Source organism: Aquila chrysaetos, chromosome 3, assembly GCF_900496995.4.
Source record: "Aquila chrysaetos chrysaetos chromosome 3, bAquChr1.4, whole genome shotgun sequence".
NCBI classification, from domain to species: domain Eukaryota; kingdom Metazoa; phylum Chordata; class Aves; order Accipitriformes; family Accipitridae; genus Aquila; species Aquila chrysaetos.
In genome coordinates, this window is record NC_044006.1 from 47,211,114 (window position 1) to 47,234,180 (window position 23,067).

General features: G+C 35.8%; 1 protein-coding gene across 7 annotated transcripts in view; it reads left to right on the forward strand.

Moving 5' to 3' along the window:
• DGKB (diacylglycerol kinase beta) overlaps positions 1-23,067 on the forward strand; it is a 368,055-nt gene that overhangs the window by 146,395 nt on the left and 198,593 nt on the right. For all 7 annotated transcript variants that reach the window (XM_030010154.2, XM_030010155.2, XM_041122700.1 and 4 more), the window contains 3 exons: positions 10,693-10,778; positions 13,133-13,222; positions 15,845-16,005. In XM_030010154.2, coding sequence (XP_029866014.1) covers positions 10,693-10,778; positions 13,133-13,222; positions 15,845-16,005 — 337 coding nt within the window. The remainder of the gene's footprint in view (positions 1-10,692; positions 10,779-13,132; positions 13,223-15,844; positions 16,006-23,067) is intronic.

Here is a 23,067-nt window from a genome sequence, read left to right on the forward strand (position 1 = left end):
GTCTAGAAAAATTACAGAAACTTATTTCAGGAATTTCTAAGAAATTTTATCTGAGACAAAACTAGTAACCAATATTGGTTTACATACGGTGTAATAGAAATGCCATGCTAGAGACTGACATGGCAACTTTTAAAACAACTGAAATATTTTTGTTCAAATTCATCTTATTTCATTGAACCTTTTTTAAAAAAAAAATCAAACTGAAAAAAAAAATATCAATTCTGTCCATTACTGCCTTCTGGTTTTCATGTATCTTGTGATGTAAAGGAAAATGTATTTTAAGACAGAAGCACAAGAGGGCAGTGTTAAGTTCAAACTGAAACCCTGCACTGAAGCGATTTAAACTTTAGTCTTTTGAACCAGGGCAGTGTTTTTTAGAAAATGTTTTCAATTTCTCTTCCTATTAGGAATCAAAATAGTTTTACTTCAGAGTTACTTTGAAGAAATTTCTAATTAATTTTCAAACAGGCACTGCATTTTATTAAGCTTGTTTTGGTATATTTTTTATTCATTCCACAGAAATGAATAATCCTAAATTTCCAGCTTATCTTCTGCCATCACTTCTTGCCCCTGGCAGTACTATGTAGGCTGCATATAATTTGTCCTTTAAGCGAGCAGTTGAACAGACTCTGTATTTCACTTACCAGTCCTTGTTTCCCTGTCTGTGAGGGCTGGATTGCCTAATAAAACCTGCCCATCCATCCATCCGTCCACTCACTCATCCATCTCTATAATGCCAGTTACACTGCATTGTCAATCAAAATGTTACATTTATTTAATGTTGTCATATGTGTCATTTAGATTGAAATTGAACAGAGCGGGGTTTTGTACAGCACAGAAAAAACAAAAGTGTATCCTTCATGCCAATTACTGTTTTTTAGTGGAAAGCAATAATCATAATGATATTTATTTTAAAGCACTTATGATTATTGTAATACATTTTAATTGAGTCTATTTTGAGGTTTGGGTTTTGGGGCTTTTTTTAATACTAATTTCAAACATGTTTACTCAACCTATAGAATGTCTATTGTATTAGGGTAGAATTTGCATGGTTTTGGTAGAGCCAAGCTGTCTGCTTTAACCCACAAGTTAATGTTTTTTTATTTATGATGGTATTTTTCTCATGGGCTGCTGTCATCAACCAAGAAGATAACATTCACAAGTTTTCTAGCTTGAGTTCCAAACATCTGTGGCTAACATGAATTAATATTTCCAGTTCATTTCTGTCAAAAATCTAAGTATCTTCCGTTTAGATAAGAGAGAAAGACAAGAGAACTAGGAGGCCAATAAAATTCTAAATCTTAGGGGGACTGTGAAACCACTGTATTTTTTTTTTAAAAGTCAACAGTTCAATCAGTAGGTCTTTCATTCTTCCTCTTCAGTGGGATAACCATGTTCTTTCACGGAAATGTGTTGGAATAAAGGGCTCCTTAGTAGACCTGAGCTGGAACAGGGTTAAAATAATCTTTGTTCAGAGGAAGAAAGGCCACTAGTGGAGTCCCATATTTGAATTTCTTTGAAATCTGGAAATAATACATTTCATTTTCCCTTTCAAACCATTCCCTTAACAAATAAGCAAACAAAGAAAAAAACCCAAAGCACACCCCCCCCCCCTTCCATAATATCAGTTATTGTGCATTTTTTTATAAATATGCTGGCGTGTAGCAGGTCAGCAGACAAATATTTTCAACAAGTTGGCAATGAATTTTAGTATTGCTGTCTGAATATGCAATTACTCAAGTGGATGTGTCACCTACTTTCATAATAGATGGGATGGTACTTGGAGAACTGCAGGGACAGCCACAAAAACATTTCTTGTAGCTTCTTAGCGTGCCTAAGCTAAGGTTTTCGGAGCTGTTTATGTCAGGACTCATGTACATAATCTATATAAAAATATGTACATGATGCAAATAAATCGCACAGCAGCTGAATCTCTGACATTGATTCCCTTCCAACAATGGAAACTGACCTGCTGCGAGGCCTGAAAATCAAGGAGCTCTCAGCCAAGGGCAACAGTACACTTTAAATACTGGTATAATAATGGTTTAGACATTCTTTATCTGGGAGTAGAGAGATATTGGTAAGCTGGAGAAACCCTGTAAGCTCTGCAGCTGAACACAGGCATAAAAGGTACTCCACAGTTATAGACTGCCACAGTTAACAAAGTGACGTGAAAATTGCCAGGCTGATACATTGTGTAATTTGTGCCTGGCACCTGTGTTTTTAGCCTTGAAAAGAGTTTCCCTGTTTGGTTGTTATATCTCTATAGGAGTCTTCTACTTCTGACAACAACTGTTATTGTGGATTTAATGATCTTGAAGAATCTGAAATTCAGTTATTGTTCACCTCACAGAGAGGTAAATAATAGCTGGATGAATAGCAGTCGAGCCACAGACCCACATGACTCTGTAGAGAGGTCACCGTTTCACAAAGGCTTTGTCCCTGTGAAAAGGCTCCCGTTCCCTTAAGTCTATTATTTAAAATGTCTAATTTATGTTATTTTTATACTCTATAATAGAAATTATATCCACAAAAGTTGTATTTCTTTGTAACTCCCTTAGCATTTAATTTGGAGAGCATGTATTTTTTAAAATTCTATCCGCAAGTTTACCTCAACAGGCCTTTTTAAATCTCAAATTCCGTCCACTTAAAAGATGCCCAAGACAGCCAAACTGAATCCCTACAACTTACTCTGTAATTTAGTTGGGAATCTACAGCACCTGGGCCTTTATAACTTCACAAAGCAATAGGCCTATTTTGAAAATTACACTATTTTCCCTGATTATTGGAATTGATTGCTAGAGCATTTCTTTGCTGTTGGACATTTGGAATATCCAGAGTATTCTGGGAAGACATATACACCAAGAATATTTCTAGAAGATAATAACTGCGTAGTTATTTTCTCCTGAACAAAACCGTGAACCTGGTCTGTACTTCTTTGGAAGAATTACATTTTTGCCAAAGAATGGCAAAGCAAGCCATGGTGGGTACTTTAATGATTAAAATTACTGTTGTGCACCATAAATCAGTAGTACTTAGAATTCAGTAAGTCTTCACATGTGAAACTTAAACTTTGGGTTTAGAGATATATTTTAAACAGCTGTTTAACAATATTTTTACCTGTATGACATCTGTGGTGTTTGCTGCATACATAGCACAATCTTTAAGTATTGTAAATATCACCAATTTCCACTCCTATCTCAGTCTAGACCTCCAAAGTTGTGAGCCAGATTCATTCACCTCTCTCTTAACCATTGTAATTGTTCAGTAGTGAGTTTGCCACACACTTAAAGCCTTTGTCTGAAATCTATTTTAAAAGCCTCTGTCACATCCTTTAGCCTGCTTACTAGTTTGCTCTTCTCACATTCTTGAACTGGTTCTATTTTCTCGGTCACCCCAAAATAAGCTTTTGACTATTACAGTTAAGTTACTTCTGAACGTTTGACATCCAACATCTTTACACCACCCACTATCCAGCATAAATTGATTCACTTTTCCCACAAATGCTTCTGTATTTCTTCTTCTGACTGGCATATATCTCTCCCAAATCTGCAAGGCTGCTATCCATCTTGTGGGTATTACGCAGATAAAGCAAATTTCATTCTTGCAGGGATCACAGGTGTGACACTATCATTATTGTTCAATGTCTGTATCAGAATGATTTGGGGCCATCTGCTGATTATAATACTATACTGTAAAAATAGGTTGGTATACATCTTAAGCAACTGTTAAGGAAAACCTAAGTTTTGGCTGGACAGGGCTTTGAGCAACCTGACTAGTGAAAAATGTTCCTCCCCATGGCAGGAGGGTTGCAGTAGATGATCTTTAAAGGTACCTTCCAACCCAAACCATTCTACAATTCTATGATATTAATGGATTTTTTGAGTGTGAAGTATATCATATGGACCAATGTTTTTGGTGTTGGGTCCCTGACAGTAAAATGTCCCCTATACTCATGGAGTGCCTCAATATCCCATGTGACCACACACTGAAAGACTAGGATATTGTTTTTCTAAATGTGCCATCATGGTTTTTAGCAAGCCTGTGATTTGAAATTGGCAGCCACCTTTGTCTTCAGAAAATATGAACTGAAAACAGTATTTTCGGCTGCAATATATGCATCTACCAGTTAACTTTTGCACATTAAAATGCTGTTCCAGGAGAGGAATATATTGCCCCATGCAATGATAAACTGGATTTATTGAAAGTATTTTTATTGGAGTGATTTACTGGAATTACTGTCTCATGAATTGTGTTGTTACAGTATACAGAAAACTGTAACTGAGAGTTGTAATGAGATTAAAGTATGTATGTTGTCCAGTTACATGGCCAGCTCAGCTTGGCAGTCTAGAAGAGGAAAAACTGTGTTCAGTTTTCATTTGTATTCTCAAGTAAATAACTATTTATCAGGGATTGTATTTGCTTTGTTTAGTAAAATGACAGCAATATGGTCATTACAATAAAGGAGTAAACATTGCAACAGTGCAATTGCTTTGTCTTTCCACTTGGTACTTTCCTATGGACAGTTAGTTTAGGAAGAATCAGTGGTGAGTTGAACATCTAAATTAGTGAAACTGCTAGATCAAACCCAGCATTGTGAATTCACAAGTAGACAATGTTTCTAAGTTATAGGGCTCACCTGGAAGTGTAATAGAGCTATCAGATTGGTCCTTTGTCAACACGAATCTGTTAATGAAGGTTTAGCGGGCTCTAATTTGCTTCGAGCTGGTGATATTTAGGGTGAACATTTATCTTTCATTCATTTCATTCACACACAGTGTAAATTTTGTTGTAATATGCAAATGTTGTACTAGTTCACTTGTAATTATCAAACTTACAAGTGACAGATGCCATTCAGGGAAATTTTGTTAATACTACTGTATTTGATTTATGTCACACTTTATGAAAAATAAATATTTGCTGAATTTAATGATTTTACATATTTATTGATTCAATATTATAGTCTCAATACCTTTAAGGCCAGCCTACTTTATTACTGTGGATATAGAAGTTTTGAAACAGAAGTCATAATAAATAATTTTTAATACAGTTTCTTTGTAAATCATAATGCAGAGTTTCTGAAGTCCTCTGTCTTGCAACTGATTACAATTAGATGCAAGAATGGACTGCCGTGGTTTAACCCCAGCCAGCAACTAAGCACCATGCAGCTGCTCATTCACTCCCCCCCCCACTCAGTGGGATGGGGGAGAAAATCGGGAAAAAGAAGCAAAAACCCACGGGTTGAGATAAGAACGGTTTAATAGAACAGAGAAGAAGAAACCAATAATGATAATGATAACACTAATAAAATGACAACAGCAATGATGAAAGGATCGGAATGTACAAATGATGCGCAGTGCAATTGCTCACCACCCGCCGACCGACACCCAGCTAGTCCCCGAGCGGCGATTCCCCGCCCCCACTTCCCAGTTCCTATACTAGATGTGACATCACATGGTATGGAATACCCTGTTGGCCAGTTTGGGTCAGGTGCCCTGGCTGTGTCCTGTGCCAACTTCTTGTGCCCCTCCAGCTTTCTCGCTGGCTGGGCATGAGAAGCTGAAAAATCCTTGACGTTAGTCTAAACATTACTTAGCAACAACTGAAAATGTCAGTGTTATCAACATTCTTCTCATACTGAACTCAAAACATAGCACCGTACCAGCTACTAGGAAGACAGTTAACTCTATCCCAGCTGAAACTAGGACATATTGTAATTGGCAAAGTTCATGTACTGTGTATAGTAATATTGGCTGAGAAGCTGTGAGACAAAAGTATTCACAAATTTTACTGATCATCTATTTCTAAATTACTTTCCTTTTCCAAAAACTGAATCCAAATTTCTCAGGGGTAACTGTAAAAGCAGCTCAGTAAAAACATGGGTTTGAGCCACAAGAGATGAATTCTAACACCATTTACAGTATTTAAGAGAAAATTTCCCTAATGTAGGCAGATACTAAGTTCTGTTCCCTTTTTTTTGCACTTTGATCTTCTTTGCAGTGGAGAAATTTACCAAGTTAAATAGTTTTTTTATATCCACTGATAATTTGCAATTTACCTTACATTTAGCTGATACCTATCCTGAGATACCAATATCAGTGGATTATTCTTTGCTTGGGCTATTGACAGTTATAATTTTTGCTTCCACTGTGAGTGAAGAAGACTGGCTGAACTATTTCACGCAGTGCTGCTGTTATGCCACCTTGTGTGGCTGAGCACCTGAAATCTGCATAGTACACTGCTGCTGGGTATGAGAGAAAAGATCATGTGGAGGTACCTAAGTGGAAAGCATTGTAAGTTATGTTTTATTATAGTTTTACTGTGAGTGGCGGAGGATTTCCTAAAACAGTTCTATAAGAATTAGGGGGGGGGGGGGGGGGGGGGAGGGCGCTATCTGTGCATAAATCAATTATAAATGCATGATTCAACAGCAAATAGTTAAGTCCTGTAGCATTGGTGTTTTATTCATAAATAGTTTCTCTGCATATGGATTTGATGAGGTGATTATGAGAAACTGAATTAGAGTAGTATAGGTAGTTGAAACAGTTGCCATCTTTCAGGTGGAAATTACTAATTTATCAGCAGAAACTCAATAATTGCCTCTGTGTGTGATCCTTGTGTCTGACAAAATAAAATAAAAATAGGGTGGCATCAAACACCTTCAGTGGTTTAAATTTATTTGTTTTACTTCCAGCAGATAGGAAGCTGGAATAGGGAAGACTAAAACAGGTCAATTTACAAGGGAGCTATGGAGATAAAGATATCTATTTATAGGTTTTCCAGCTCAGTCTTATGACTAAGCCCATTTACTATGTTCATTATTGACCATGGACCAAGAACTATGTGTATGCTTATGAAATTTGTAGAGTGTGAAAAGTTGGGAGATGTTGTAAAAAAAGGGAAGCTGCAGTTTAATGATAGAAGAATTTGATCATCAGGCAAGAATTAGATGATCTTGTCAATTTTGATGATAGAAATACAATCAAATGTAATAGTCTCTTGTAATCCACATTAAAGGATTGGTTGTATTGACCTTTCGCAATAGAAAGAAAAATGGTTCATCTTCCAGAATCATCTAACAATTCACCTAGCAAAAATATCCTGCTGTTTTAAGGGCTTAGTATGCAGCCATACATTTGGGTTTTTTTTTTTGGTCTTCCTGTGGATTGTTATATAGTTCTGCCTTTTCATCTTTTATTCCCAAATGTATCAGGAGTTTTGTTTGTCCTGTGGTAGGGGATGTGAGTAGAAGTTCTGCTGATCTTTCTTCTTGTCTTTTTGCCAGTGATTGAAGAATAGGTGTAACTTGGGTTACAGTCTGTACCAGCCTAATGTTCTTAGGTACCATTCTAGCTCTGCTGACTCATGTTAAGTGATGTGGGAAAGCTTTTTACTATAATGTCTATAAAAATCAACTCTTTATAAAAGAATATCTACCTATTCTCATATCCATAAATGAAAGGGGAATTTTTTCTAGTGGCAATATTTTTCTTCATTAAAAAAAAAAAATCAGAATAACGTGTTGTATTAAATGTTTCTGTGTGAATTATAGTACAAATTAATTTGATACCTATAAAATACATGTTTTGAAGTTTCTGATTTACCTGTTTCTCCTATCCTATTTAATTTCTGAAAAGGTTATTGACATAATTTCTCTAAAGATTATTGATATAATGGGCGTCTGTCCTTTGTAATTACTGTCATACTTGTTGTATTGTGCTATGTAAAGAGTAATCATCTAAATTGTTAAAAAATAATAATAATAATAATTTTTTTAAAAGTAGAGGTAAAACTTTTGGGGAAGAGACCCATTGTAAGTACTGTTTTATATTTTTATGTTATTTGATGTTTATTATATATAGCTAGGTTCCTTGTACAATTTTATAAATCAATTCAAGAAAACAGGACTAAGTTTTCTATTCTGGTCCTTTACCTTAGTCTGACAGTGCACAAAGCCTTTACAATGACTTCCATTTTTTTTATTTCTTCTTCAAACCACTTTTGCTAAGTTCTTCTCCAACAATTTTTTTTTTCAAACCATATAAAATGTTCTGTAGATAAGAAATATCAGGTCCTATTAAAACACTAATTGACTAAAGCTATCTTGATAGGCAATACTTACTCTTTACCTTAAGTTCTATTAAGAAATCTGTCAAATTCTTTACAATTACAACACTTACTGAGTTTGAATGAAACCTTATAAACAGAAAACCATGTTCCCTTCCCAACTCTTAATGTAGGCTGCACATTCTAATTCAATGAATGAGATTTATTTACATATATAATTATATAACTATATTTAATTTTATAAATTAATTTGATTTTATAAATATTTATATTTGTTATAGTATATTTATATACACTATTTATATATGCAAATATAGAATGTAAGGTATATTATACTTTATGCATTTTATGTATTATATAGTTATATAAAGTATATCATTTTTATATTTAAATTCATAAAAAGAAAGTGTCATGTGAACTTAATGCTGTACTATGAAATTGTTTGGAAAATTCACTGTGTATGAATATAAAATGCTCCAGGGGAAATAAGAATGAAGCTTACTGAGAATTTTTTTGACAACATGGTTTTGTTAGATTCTTCAATCCCCCACTTTCTTGGGAAGGTATACTTTTTTGATGAACATTAAATATAAAGTCAAAACAAAAAGAACGTTTGATAGCCATATGATGAGGATGCTTGTTTATAAAAAGGGAGACAGAGCTTTAGGTCTGTGTTCTGCCTGTCTGGATTAATGCTAGCATCAACCCTGTACTTTTGGTGTTGTTTTGTTTGTTTGTTTATTTGTTTTTTCCAGACTTTCTTTTTGACATCTGTTACATGTGGTAGAAATACTTAAATATTTATAGAACTTAGTACCCTGCCGTCACCTCTGGGCTATAATTTGATTTTAAATTAATCTGAAATACCCTCAGTACTGGAAGCAACATAATTAAATCTGCTAACTTTTTACAGACCCAACACATTGGGTCTAAGTGGGAATGCTGGTGATAGGAGGCATTTGTCTCTCTGCCAGGTCTTGTGAAGTGACAGAGATGCGCACCTGTGGGCCAGGGCATATCTCAGTGCCCACTCTTGCACTGGTAGGAGGTGACTTCCAGCAGAGGGTCTCTCAGCACATATGCTTATTAGAAGATGTGTTCCCTAAGTGTACCCAGTCAGATTTGGCACACGACGTTTTGCATCAGAAGAGATCCTATAGCACTTGTCCTGCAGATGTGTGAAGTAGAATGTTAAGAGGTGAGAAGGGCAAAGGAGGGTTTAATACAGAACGAGTAAGCATCCTTCAGACATTGTACTTGACACTTGAAATTGTCTAAGAGCTCCTCTGAGCAGATAAAATTAGAGGGAGTGGGACAACAATGTGATGGGCGTAATTCAGTGTAGCTTTGCTAACTTTGAAAATCTGGTCTAAAACTAATACAACATGAAGTTGTCCTGTTGTCTTCCACATCTTAAATAACATTTTTTGACCATCATGCTTTTCATTTCCTTCTCCTATGCTCTTTCTCTAACTCTGTAGTTTTTCATGTGCTCTCGATTTTATCAAGAGGTCTAAAAGAATTTTTAAACCTTTCAAGGGACAGGAACACCATTCTCCATGCAGCATTAAATTTTCATATGGAAAATAGCTTGAATTAAACATTTGCAAGTTATTGTGTGTATTTATTTGTATTTAAGAATTTGGGTACAATGTAATAATTGTGCATTTATTAGATAATTGCAAACTGGAAATCAGATCTGGTCACTAGCATATAGAATATGCATTAAGGTGTCTGCAACACTAATGGATAGAATATATGTGAATGTACATACACACACACACATATATATATATATAGTAGTTCAGCAAAATTACTGGAAGGTTTTTGTCTCCTCACAATTTGTGAGTAAGGCATAATTTCAGTATGTGTCAAAAGCTATCCTGAAAAGATGCTTTTAAAATATTGCAACTTAGAGTTGGTTTAATATATCCTCACTTTTCAGCATTATGGAACATTCGTATTGAATGAAGTGGTGATACTGTCCAGCACTCAATGGGTACGGAAGCAGAAATAGCCAGGCAAATATTACCAAAGTTATTTCACTCTTAAAATACGGTTTGTAGGGTGATGGAATGTGTGCATTCAATCTGAAGCTTACTTATTTTGTATTAAACCATGGTACAAAGTTGTTTCTATCAACCACAGAATGCCCAGCTTATTATGTATTAGTGTACTATCAGAAATACGCTGTTTTCATATGTTTTTATATCTAGCACCTCACAAGGAAATGTTGTGCAAATACATTTAGCCACCTTAGACTTTTCTGTTTTGAGAGACTACATGTCCGTTTACAACTAGGTAAACAGATAATGTTTTCTGATAATAGTTTCAAACAAGATTTGAACTGAGACAAAGACTTGAATTAACCATCAGGTCGAAGCTATTTCTAGTATTAGTGTACTGTTACAACCCTTGAATTAACAATTTCATATTAAATTTTTCAAATAATACAACGTTGGATTGTATTTGTCTAAAAAATGAATGCATGAGCCCTCATGATTATTATTTCAAGTGTTCACTTGCTATTTACTGTTAAATGAAATGTCTTAAGCCATAAAATGTTTGCATAATGCACAATGCATTTATGATAATTAAATAGATATCTTCAATTACTGTTTTTAGGTTAAATTTTTTCCGAGATGTTCCTGAGTTCAGAGTACTAGCGTGTGGTGGAGATGGAACAGTAGGCTGGATTTTGGATTGCATAGGTAATCAATGGCGTTTACATAGTTTTGCTTGATTCATGCTGTTCATTTTACTGCTCTTCCTTATATACCAAAGTATAGATACAGTTATTTCAAACAAGATCTTGTTCATTTAAATTTTTGACATTTATTAATTTGGGACATAATTATTTTTAAGGATATTGAAATTGCAAAGGATATTCAAAATCTCCAGACAAGTCCAGTGTTTGTAGTCCTCTGGATTTCCAGAAAGCAAGAAATTTGAATCAACATATTTTAATTTCAGTTCAAAGTCTATTTCCCAAACTGAATCAAATCTAAGTTGTTTCTTTTAAGACCATTTACCTTAGCTTATTTGCTTTTTCAGTTACCAAATTTTTTATTATGCTCCATTATCCCATAACAGAGATAATGGGCTAACAGCCATTTCAGTTCTGGAGTTCTTTCAGTCAGTTGGCTGTGAAGTCCTCTGTATAAATCATTAGGAAGGCCCAGAAGTCAAGATATTCCAGAGTTAAACTTCTCAAGGCTTATTAGGGAGAAAATCTTCCACACCACATGATCATTTATTTGGCATTAGAGAAGCTGCAGAGATAAAATGTGACTCTATGATGATGGAAATGAGGAAGGAGATGAAAAGAGGTCAAAAGACTCAGCTGAAAGTTTAGATGAAGAGTGTTTAAAAGTGTGTGCTTTGTGGGAGGTGGAACCAGAAAACCTTTTCAAGTTCAGTGAAAAGTAAAAATGATGTCATGAAGGAATGGATGATGGCAAAGGCATATTTCTAATCTTCATTTGAAAAAAAAACAAAAAACAAAAAAAAACTTTTTGCAGATGCAAGCTGTTGATTGTAACTCTCAAATAGCTTTCAAAGATGTAAATCAATGTACATAAATACCAGGTGTTTTGCCTAAACTTGGAAGGAAGGGGTGAAGTTTTGCAGCTGTTAATTGTGTCATCACTTTTTTCATGAAGTCTAAAATGTCACGCAGTTACTTTCTCTTTCAGTGGCATTATTTGAAAAAAGACCATTTTGTCTTCGTAAAATACTATCTTCTGCACCAATTTTTGTGTTACAGAACTAAGAAATTATTTGGGGGATCCAGGATCCATTTGTTTCATAGGTGCAGGAAATAGCTTTTCAGTGCTGCCTTTTAGTGAACAAAAGCCCTTTGGCATAAAAAGCTTAAGAAATCACCTGTTTTGTGAAACAGACAATTTCTAGTTTGATCTTTTCTTTTCTGATCTCCTGATATACAAAGAAGCTGAGAGTAAAGGAAGAAGAAAATAAAAAAAGGAAAGGAGAAAAGTGTGGGGGGGGAACCCAAACTTTTTTCTCCTCAGTTTGAGACTTTTAAACTTTTTTTAATTATTCTATTAACTATCAAATTTTCTTAAAGGTGTGCAGTACAGTGGTACTGTGAATGTTAAATCTTCCTAAAGTATTGATGAGAAATTGATAAATAACAAGATGTCCCTGCCACATCCATTGGATATATAAACTCCTGCTGAGAATTGCTGATAGTTGTGCCTAATTCTGTGAACAAAATAGCTGATTGCTTAACTATTCAAGTATAACTTTTAAACTAGACATGCTACTCCTTCCAGTTAAAGGGGGAATTTAAAAAATTGTATATTTGAAATATTATACCTGGGGGATAGCTGTTCCACTTCCAGCTTTCAGAAAGGCTGTATTTCTTGACAAGGGTCCTTTGGCTTGAAATGCTAGAAAAGTACTGGTAAAGAGTCAAAAGGCACTGTAAGTTCATACATTTCAAAACATTACTTATTAAATACAAAATATTGACTTAGAGACTTGATCAGATAGATCAATGCTCATTTTGAATAGCAGGTTTAGTTCCTGATGGACAAACCCCTGGTGTTGGTTTCAGGGAGTTCTTGGTAATGGTGCTCATGTGTAGACATGAATCCAAGTGAATACATGCTTAAACACAAATATGGTCACTCACATGAAAAAGTACAAGATTCATCTCATTATTCATGCCCTTAACTACTACTCATTTGCATTTGTAGCTGGGAATGACAGAGTTGAGAGCAACAGAGAGCACAACATGTTCAGTCTTGGAAAGATCTTGAGCATCATTGTTTATGAATGTTTATCACATCTATGGGTTATGAAAGTCCTTGTGGTAACAATCGAGTAAATTAGGATTAAGGATTGAATATTGACTGCAGAAAGGACTGCATGATGGAGTGGCTTGGTGAAATGCTTGTGGCTGAGCAGGCAGCATAATCTCATATACAAAACATGTATCACTGTCTTTCGCTGAAACAAAACCTAACACAGTTACTGTATCAGTACCGTACAATTAGATTTTTTTGTTCCTTAGTTATGTTTTTTCCTTCTTTATTCACAGAGAAAGCGAACCTGATTAAGCATCCTCCAGTTGCTATCCTGCCTCTTGGGACTGGCAATGACTTAGCAAGGTGTCTGAGATGGGGAGGAGGTAAACACAAATTAAAAATACAATGCATTGTGTAATTAAAAGGAAAAAAATAACTTTTGCATCAAAGTCTACCCTCAATATTTGGATTTCTTTCTCATGATGTATGTAAAGAACCGTTATCACCTTTCCTCTTTTTGGAATTACCTGTCTGTAAATGTTATACGAATGATTTTATAGATATTAAAGGTTGTAATCACTCTTCACACCTTGTGTGTAGCTTCTGCTGACACCAAAAAGGCTCCAAGGTGCAATGAGAGTAGTATACAGCTGTTTGGTTGGCTTTTTATCATCTGTATTGCAGTTATTTCTTTGATCAATACTTTACAGAGGGAGTATTCCTAAATGGATTTTAACTGGAGCTGTTCTGAAAGGGTTACTGAAAACAGCTAATAATGGGTTTGGAGTGGTTTCATCTTTTTTAATATTCATAAATATTAAATGAAAAATGTCTCTCAGCCTCAGACTAGTTCCTTTGATCCACTCCCTTTCTCTTCTTCTACAGAGAATTCCAGACAATAAGTGCTGTGGTGATATTTTTATCAGGAAATGAGAAGGCAAAGAATGCTGAAAGGAGAATATATGTAAAGTCAAACCTTTAATACCCCTTGCATCCTTTCCTGGATGTATGGAGCCTTACTCTCAGCTTCTCCAATAACTTACTTCCATTCAGGATTTGCATTACAGGATAACTTGAAGGAGACACAGAGAAAGTCTTAGGCATGACTTAGTCTCTGGTGAAAGAATGTCATGTTTATGGGCTCACACCCAGTTCTATTTCAGGTCTCGGTTGTTTCAGTCGAAATGTGTATTTGGAACTTGGCTGTTTATTTGTAACTTCTCAGTCTTTGTAGCTATCTCTTCCTTCTTTTGTCTCATCATAGCAAGTTTCCTTTCCAAATGTCTACCTTGTTACTAGTATTTAGCAAATTCTCAGTAGCTTCTGTGCTATAGAACTTCTTCGTTAACCATAATGTTCTGTGAAATCACTTGAGGACTTCCTTTATTTTCTATGTCATGACTGGTGATTGTTTATTCACATAGTCTTAGGAAAGAAAAGAAAAAAAAAAAACAACCCAAAACCTAAGCAAATCAGCCTTGCTTCACTTTCTGAACAGTTCAGGGAGTTGAATCATAGAATAATACAGGTTGGAAGGGGTTGCAGGAAGTTGCTAGTCCAATCTCCTGTTCTAAGCAGGGTCAGCTATGAGAGCATTTGGTTACATTAGTCAGGGCCTGTCCTTCCATTCACTTTTATTTATTTACCTTCTGTTTTGAGTGATTGCATCTGGACTAAAATAGAAAAGGACAGTATGAAAATATACCAGCTTTCAACATTCTTTCCCCAGTTGCTTTGTGGTAGACAATGCCGTAACACAGATTTTCTGGAACTTCCATAGATTGGAGAGGAGACAGGGCTTCCAGAAATTAAATTGCTGGTGAGTGATCTCAAGGATGCAGACAAATGGAATTGTGCATGCTACTGTTATGCAGTGGTTGGCAGTAACTAACAAAAACATGCTATACAACCATAAAGAAATACATGAGCAATAGGTTTTGAGCAGGGAGGCTTTGAATGGCTTTGCTTGCTAAAAGTGTTAAGGACCAGGAAGTAGACATCGCTTGAATATGAAAATTTATTTCTGATCTGAAGAAGGAATGCATCCACAGATCTTAGTTATCTATTACAAAGTTGTTTGGTCTGAATAGTGTTCAGAGTAATAATGTCACTTAGTAAAATCCCCACACTTTTTACGTGTGCACACATGTACTGTATGTTGTGTATACTCAGGAGTGTGTAAACAAGTTTTCTACTGAGTTTAGTATATAGTGTAGTGAACTACTACTACTAGTGAATTATCTAAAGACTTCTTGGCAAGTAAGAGTAACGTCTCTCTACAGAGCAGGATGAGGCTCATAAAGCAGTTGTTGAAAGATGGAAAAATGTTAGTTCTGCTGATAAGTCATCGGTTATGGATTTCAAATTTTGGATTTGTTATGCTAAACCACATTGAAACAATCAACCAAAAAATAGCAGACAGCTTTTAACCTTTCAGTCTCTTGTTAGACTTTAATCAGGCAAACCTACTGTATGTCTTTTTTCCATAAATTTTGAAATCAAAGGAATTTAAATATTAATTTCATAGCAAGAAGATTTTGCAAAGTATAACCTTAGCTTGTTGGATAACTGCTATAATCGTTTGGAAAATTCAAGTGATTGGCAAGTTTTGAAGGTCAAATATTTTCTCCAGTATAAATCTGATGGCCAGTGAAATCTGTAGAGTTAATCTAAGTTTACATTAATTTAGCTGACTGCAGAAATCAGCTTTGCATTTGTACTCCTTTTAATGACAGGTGCTGGAAAATTGTCAATACTTCAAACACAGTCCTGCTTTTCAGCTCTTAAATGCATAGTTTTCATTTTTCCAGTCATAGAATCATAGAATAGTTTGGGTTGGAAGGGACTTTTGAAGGTCATCTAGTCCAACCCTCCTTGCAGTGAGCAGGGACATGTTCAACTAGATCTAGCTGCTCAGAGCCCCATCCAGCCAGTCATCTAGGAGAAAGAAAATGGAGTGAAACTTCATTATACTTTATTAAATAACCATTTTCATGTATTGCTAGGTTATGAAGGTGAGAATTTGATGAAGATCTTAAAAGACATTGAGAACAGCTCAGAGATTTTGCTGGACAGGTGGAAATTCGAAGTAATACCCAATGATAAAGATGAGAAAGGAGACCCAGTGCCTTACAACATCATCAATAACTACTTTTCTATTGGCGTGGTAAGACTTGTGGTTATCCTTAAGTGTTTTTCTTTTTCTGTTTTGAATAAATGTTTGCATTGCATGTCTTCAAGTGAAGAATCATTGGCTACAGATCATTTATAATGTTATTTTGCTAGTGAAATGAATACTTAGATGACTGACAGCAATTTACATAAATTTACTTACACCCATTCAAACCAGAATTATTTTTCAGGACCTTCTACCTTCCCATCTATAAAGAAGATATTTGTGTTGTTCCTAATGGTTTACGAGCAGCCATAGCACTAAATTTATATTGTCATTATGAAGTTCTTTTAAAAATGTAAAGGAAAACTAATCACTTAATAAGAACTCTAAGTAACCTTTTCCATTAGTATTCACATAATCAGAACTGCTTAAAAGAACAGTGGCATTCTTATTTCTTCAGAGCAATTTTAAATGATAAAATAAAATAATAATATAAAGAAACCCCACAAGTATCTTCTTGGTTCTGTCTTATGGTGATACTCACAGTTAGAATGAATTATGAGGAAAAGGGGTTTAAGAAGCTCTCCGTCTCTTAGGAACTGCATCTTCGGCTTGTGCTTCTCTATGGTTTGCTACTATATCTGCTATCCACACTGCATATATGAGGGGAATCAGGCACGTCCAGTCTGACTCTTCAGCCTTTTGCTTTGGATATGCTTTCAAACACAAGCAAAAGGGGGACCATGCTGAGGTGCAAATGTCACAGATTGAATAGTTCATAAATAAGATTTTTGACTTGGACAGAAATGAAGTCTAACTTGGGAACGTGCTCTCCAATAGCTAGCACTAGCTGTTCTGAAATCAATGTGTTCCACATAGATTACATGAATCTGTATATTATTTTTTAATAAAAATCAAAATCCACTTTTACAGGATATCTAATTCTGCAATCCAGTATTTCAAAATACGGCAGAAAAGTGTTTTAGTGGAAGTGCAGCATACAACATTGTAAATGCAAGGAAATTAAGGATGTGTGCTTAGTTTATTTGATCACTGCTTCAGCATTAACAAGGTTTTTCCTCAACTTTAAGTGGTTGATGAAATTTTTACATATTAATTGCAATTCTGTAATTTTTATATACTGCCTATCAGCAATGTGCAGAGACAGTCTATTCCTTAAAAACATTCCTTGGCTTCATGTACTGTGTAGTCCTAAATGCTGAAAAAACAATTAATCAGGTCTCCCTGAGGTTAAGATATTTAAGTAGTAAGAAATTGTTGTTGAGGTTTTTTTTGCTTGTAGAGTTTGGATTTTAGCCTCTGTTGTTCGAAGCAAGTGCAGAGAACAGCTAGATGCAACAGAAATAACAGAAATTAGTATATAAAAGTACATAAATGCAAAGTATAAGCACCAAAACTAGTGCAAATTAAGTTCATGAATAGGAGAGAAAGTGCAAAGGAAAATCTTTGGTTACAGGAAAAAAATACGATGATAACAGAAAATACCCAGCCCAGGGGGACATATTCAGTGACTTTGTCAAAAGGGAGTATTGATGCTAAAGCTCACAGATAAAGAAAGAAAATAAATGTGTTATATGAAGGAAGCAAGCAAGAAGTGAGAGGGAGGAGGGATGAGATTTTACACCTATATATTAATACAGTGCAATTTAAATGGTTTCTAAAATGTAGAGTACTACCACATGTAAAGAAACAGCACAGAAACAGGGAATTGAATGCCAAGTAGATACTGGGACATCTGTGAATGTGCTAGGCTTCAAACAATCCTTTAGCATTTTTCATGGGAAGAAAACAGAACTGCATTCAAGAAAAAAAGTTGAGCTGAAATTATACAGTGGCAAGATCATAATACTATTAAGGACAGTGTAAATTACTTGTAGAATACTGCAGGAAAATAGCAGGCTCTACTCCGCGCACCACGGTCCATGGAGAACCAGAAGACTCAGTTTTCAGTTAAAAACTTTAAATTCAGGAATTTAATAACACTAAATTTATGATTCCTCACATAATAGAAATGTGAGCACCAGAAAATTATACCAGGAGTGGACAATACAATATGTTGCATTGAGGAAAGCTTCTAAAATTGTAAAATCGCATTTTTGAAGGAGTAACATCTGCCAAGTTTGTCGTATGTGGAAATATATAAAATGCCTGCTTCTCAATTTTGTTGGTGTGAATAAGACAAAGCAAATGGAGAAAATCAGAAATTGGATTTTAAACTTGCTAAAATTGTGTAATTCATATATTAGGCAGCATTCATAATAACTCTTGAAAAGCCAGCCAAAATGTTTGTCTATGTGAGTAGACAAAGTACTCAAACTTGGCTACAACTAAAGTAAATCTAACTTCATAAAAGCAAAATTGTTTTCAGTACTTGGTGCTTAATACAAACTTTGGCAAGTACTGAATTGGGAAAGCAACAATCTACCACCATGTTGCACACCAGTCCATAGCTGCTGATACCCAAGAACACAACCGGAGTTAAGCCTATAGCAAAAAAATACTAGTGCCACATACAATGTTATATTAAGAGAAACCAAAAGAATTTAAGTCATTGATGATGTTATTTATAGAACCATAGAAAATCATTGAGTCATCTGTCCAATCCTCTCCCTAAGGTAGCGTCAGTGACACTTGCCTAATTCCTGACAGGTGTTTATCCAGTTTGTCTCTAGAAATTCCCAGTAAAGGAAATCGGCCTGTGATGACCTACTGTATTACTTTGTTGTCTTTACTTTGAAATTTCTTTTTCATATCTAACCTGAATGTTCTTGGTGTTGTCTGGGCCCAGGTCACTTTGTCCTGTACAGAGTGGAGAAGGAAAACAAATTATTCCATTCCTCTGTTAAGGAGGAATTGCCTACTTGTTACCTACTAGAAGGTCTATCAGATCATCCCTTAGTCTTCTGTAGTCTTTCTATCTCCAATTTCTTCAACCTTTCCTCACAGAAAATGTTTTCTAGACATCTGATCGTATGCGTCGCTTTTATCTGTGTTCAGATAAAACAGGAAAATTAAATCTGATTACTCCCTTTGGTCCATATCTCTCTGGAACCATAGTGCTCCCAATTAGACACAATGCTGCATTTGGTGTCTTACCAGCACTGAGTGGAAAAGAGGAATTAATTCATGTCTTGCAGAAGATACCTTTATTAAGAAAAATTAACCTTCTTAATATTAGCATGAATTTCTTTATTCATATTTGACTTGTGTTTCGTTGTTAATTTCAGATACTGTACTGAAGAGCCACTACTTTGTATCTCATTTGCATTTTTCGTAGGTGATTCTTCCTGCCTACATGCAGAAACCTACACTTAATTGAAATTACACCCTCTTAATTTTTACTGTTTCTCCAAGGCACTGTGAAAACTGATGGTAACCTACAACATATTGCACATTGCCTCATAGATTCATGCCAAATAATAAGCACAGTCACTAATCCGATATGAATAGAATCTGCTATATGAATTTTGTAACAGTATGGCAGAAATTGTATTTGACAACAAACAACCTCAATGTACACTTAGAAAGGCCAGGGGAGTAAAACTCTGTAGAATTGTGCTTGACATGGGGCTCTTGCTGCTTTAGGACCATAATTCAAGTTGGAAGGGATTTCAGGAAGTCATTAGTCCAATCTCCTGTTCTAAGCAGGGTCAGCTATGAGAGCAGGTCACATTGCTCAGGGCTTTATCCAGCTGGGTTTTAAAAACCTCCCAGGATGGAGATGGCACAACCTCTCTGGGCAACCTCTTCTGGTGCTTGACTGTCCTTATGATGAAGATTTTTTTCATTTTATCCAGTCTGAATCTCTCTTGTTTCGACTTACAATCTTTGTCTCCCATCCTCCCATTATGTGCCACTGTGAAGAGCCTGGCTTTGTCATCTTGATAACCTCCTCATAGGTACTTGCAACCTGCTATTAGATCTCCCGGAAGCCTTCTCTTCTAGTCTGTGAACAAGCTCATCCAGCCAGTCTTGTTTTTTAAGCTGTTTTCCACCAGTCAAGACCATAATAGCCCAACTTGGATATAAGAATGCTGAGGTAGACAGTGTTCAAAACCTTGCTGAAGTTGAGTATGACATCCACTGCTCTCTCCTCATCTACAAATCTAGTTGTTTTATCATAGGCAGCAATCAGAAGGCAATTTACCCATTGGAAGGAAAATGATACACTAAGTTGAAAAGGAATGTTTGACAGTAGCATGTGTATGTGAAAAGTTTGATTAGTATGTTCAAGCCAAAAAAGGCATTTTTTCTACAGCAGCATCGGAGCTCTGATATGTACATAAGTATATGTACTATACTATGTATAATTACAGGGAAAAAAGTAAGAAACAAAGTGAGATGTAGTAACTGAATGAGTATATGCAATATTCAACCTGATGAAAGCACAAAGCCTGGAAGAACCATAAAAGCATAAGCCAAAATGTGTCAGTTTCAAAGCAGGAGCTAGAAAACATCTAAGAGCAGTGCAGAATAAGATAAAGATTTTTCAAGTGCTCACATCCATCATTCTGTCAGGATGGCAAGATACCAGGAGAGAAGTTCCATCTGCTTCCCAATAATACTGGAGTCACTGAAACAAGCTAAATATCCAAGAAAAATGTGTATTAAAGTAGTCAAGTCATATTTGTTTTAAAATCAAAAACAACCCCCTCAAAAAAAACCCAAACCAAAACAAGAAAAAACCTCAGGAATATAGTAGGGCCATCTGAAAATGGAACCTTGTCTTGGAAAGTCACAGATTTGGTGAGCTGGACAAACATAACTGACAATATTAGTGGACAGATAAGCAGGCATGATAGAGGCAGGAAACATCAGGCCAACTGTCAGACAGTGGCAAGTACAATTACCAATGTATTTTGGAGAAAATAAAAAGGTTTTTTCCCCGTAATTTACACAACCTGTTTTAATAGTCATACATTCATGCACTAGGTTGATACTATCACAGTGGTCACCAAAGACAAAGTCCAATAATGTTAGTATTGGTGTGTTATCACAGACTGTATTCTAGACAGTGGGCTTACAATGCATTTCTGCAGTTGCTGCAGTAATGGAATTTTAGTCACATCACATCATTTAGCCAACTTGCTGAGGTTATAAACTATTAGAGGGACTGTGTTTGTAGACAGAGTATGTCAGCTTGCACATAGTATTTGTCATGGTTAGCCTTTTGCCCATGGATAAAACAACATATCTTACACTACTTTCTTCGAGCACTCAGCTGCTTACCATTAATGGTGGGTCAACATGTATATGTGGACAGTTACTTCAGGTAAGCTTGTGTACTGTAATACCCCTGCACATCTGGTTTATTTTATCCTAGCTATTTTCCATGTCTGTATCCTAGGCCTGCATTAAAAAAAGATTACTTCACTAATCAATTATATAGCATGCTGTTGTGGTTTAACCCCAGCCAGCAACTACAACCACGCAGCCGCTCACTTACTCCACCCCCACCCAGTGGGATGGGGGAGAAAATCGGGAAAAAGAAGCAAAACTCGCGCGTTGAGATAAGAACAGTTTAATAGAACAGAAAAGAAGAAACTAATAATGATAATGATAACACTAATAAAATGACAACAGCAATAATGAAAGGATTGGAATGTACAAATGATGCACAGTGCAATTGCTTACCACACGCTGACCGACACCCGGCTAGTCCCCTGAGCGGCGATTCCCCGCCCCCACCTCCCAGTTCCTATACTAGATGGGACGTCACATGGTATGGAATACCCCGTTGGCCAGTTTGGGTCAGCTGCCCTGGCTGTGTCCTGTGCCAACTTCTTGTGCCCCTCCAGCTTTCTCACTGGCTGGGCATGAGAAGCTGAAAAATCCTTGACATTAGTCTAAACACTACTTAGCAACAACTGAAAACATCAGTGTTATCAACATTCTTCACATACTGAACTCAAAACATAGCACCATACCAGCTACTAGGAAGACAGTTAACTCTATCCCAGCTGAAACTAGGACACATGCTATCTTAGCATAGAGAAATATTTTCATGAAATTCAGTAATAACGCTTCAGTTCAATGCTTGAACTTAAAAACCAAAACAAAACAAAACCCCAAAACAACAAAAAAAATTCCTCAAGCTAAAGCCCCATATACTCATGACTGTATGCCAGCGTATTACTTAAAGTGGCAAAACTAAGAGGAAAAAAGTGGATATAGATAACCCCAAACAAAACGCTGATTTTGCAAACAATTGCTCACAAGTCCAATCTCAGATCTTTCCAGGATCAAACCATTTTCACCAAACAGTCATGCAGTCACAAGAAAGCATAAATACACATTGTTATAAAATGGATGGGCATATATTCAATGAAATTCACAATAAATCTACCCAATTCGAGTACACAGGAAATGGATAAGCATGGAAGATTGTGAAATACTCATTTGCTGAGTTAGACATGAGCAGTAGGACATGGAAGATGAACGACCAACTGTGACAGTGAGGCAAACTCTCGCATAAAACCAAGAAACAAGAAAACAACATCAGAACAGTCTTTGTTACCTTGAGAAGGACTTGATATGCACCATCATCAAACCATATAACGGCATGGTCAAAAATTTTATATAATGCTAAGATGTGAAGAAACAATCCTTTCAAGTTTAGGGAGAAGTGCCTTAGTTGCAATTTTAGTTAGATAATAATCAATTAAAGTGGAGTGACTGTCAAGGCTATGCATCTTTTATGGGGAAGTTATTAAAGAATGTTAAATATGTAGGGAAGTTACGATGCTTATTTTTAGTGTTTCTCAAATGATTGTCTCAAAGTGAGACAAAATGGGTATTTTGATAAAAGCTTTCTCAGAGTGCCTCATTAAATGTTCTGTTGTGATTAAACATTAGAAACCTCGACTTTCACTAAATGCTTGGTTGAAAAGAGCATGCGGAAGGGGGAAGAAGCCATCTTATATACTTAGGGATAGGAAAAATGGGAGAGAGAGCAAGAAATCTCTGCTGCTTTGGCTTGCTGTGCTTTCTCTTCAAGGCGGATATTCAGGAGAAATGACTCAGTGTTTCTCTCTACCCTGGCTGCCTTCTAATACTTGGGAGGGGCAGGAGAACCACAAGAGTTCTAGGAAC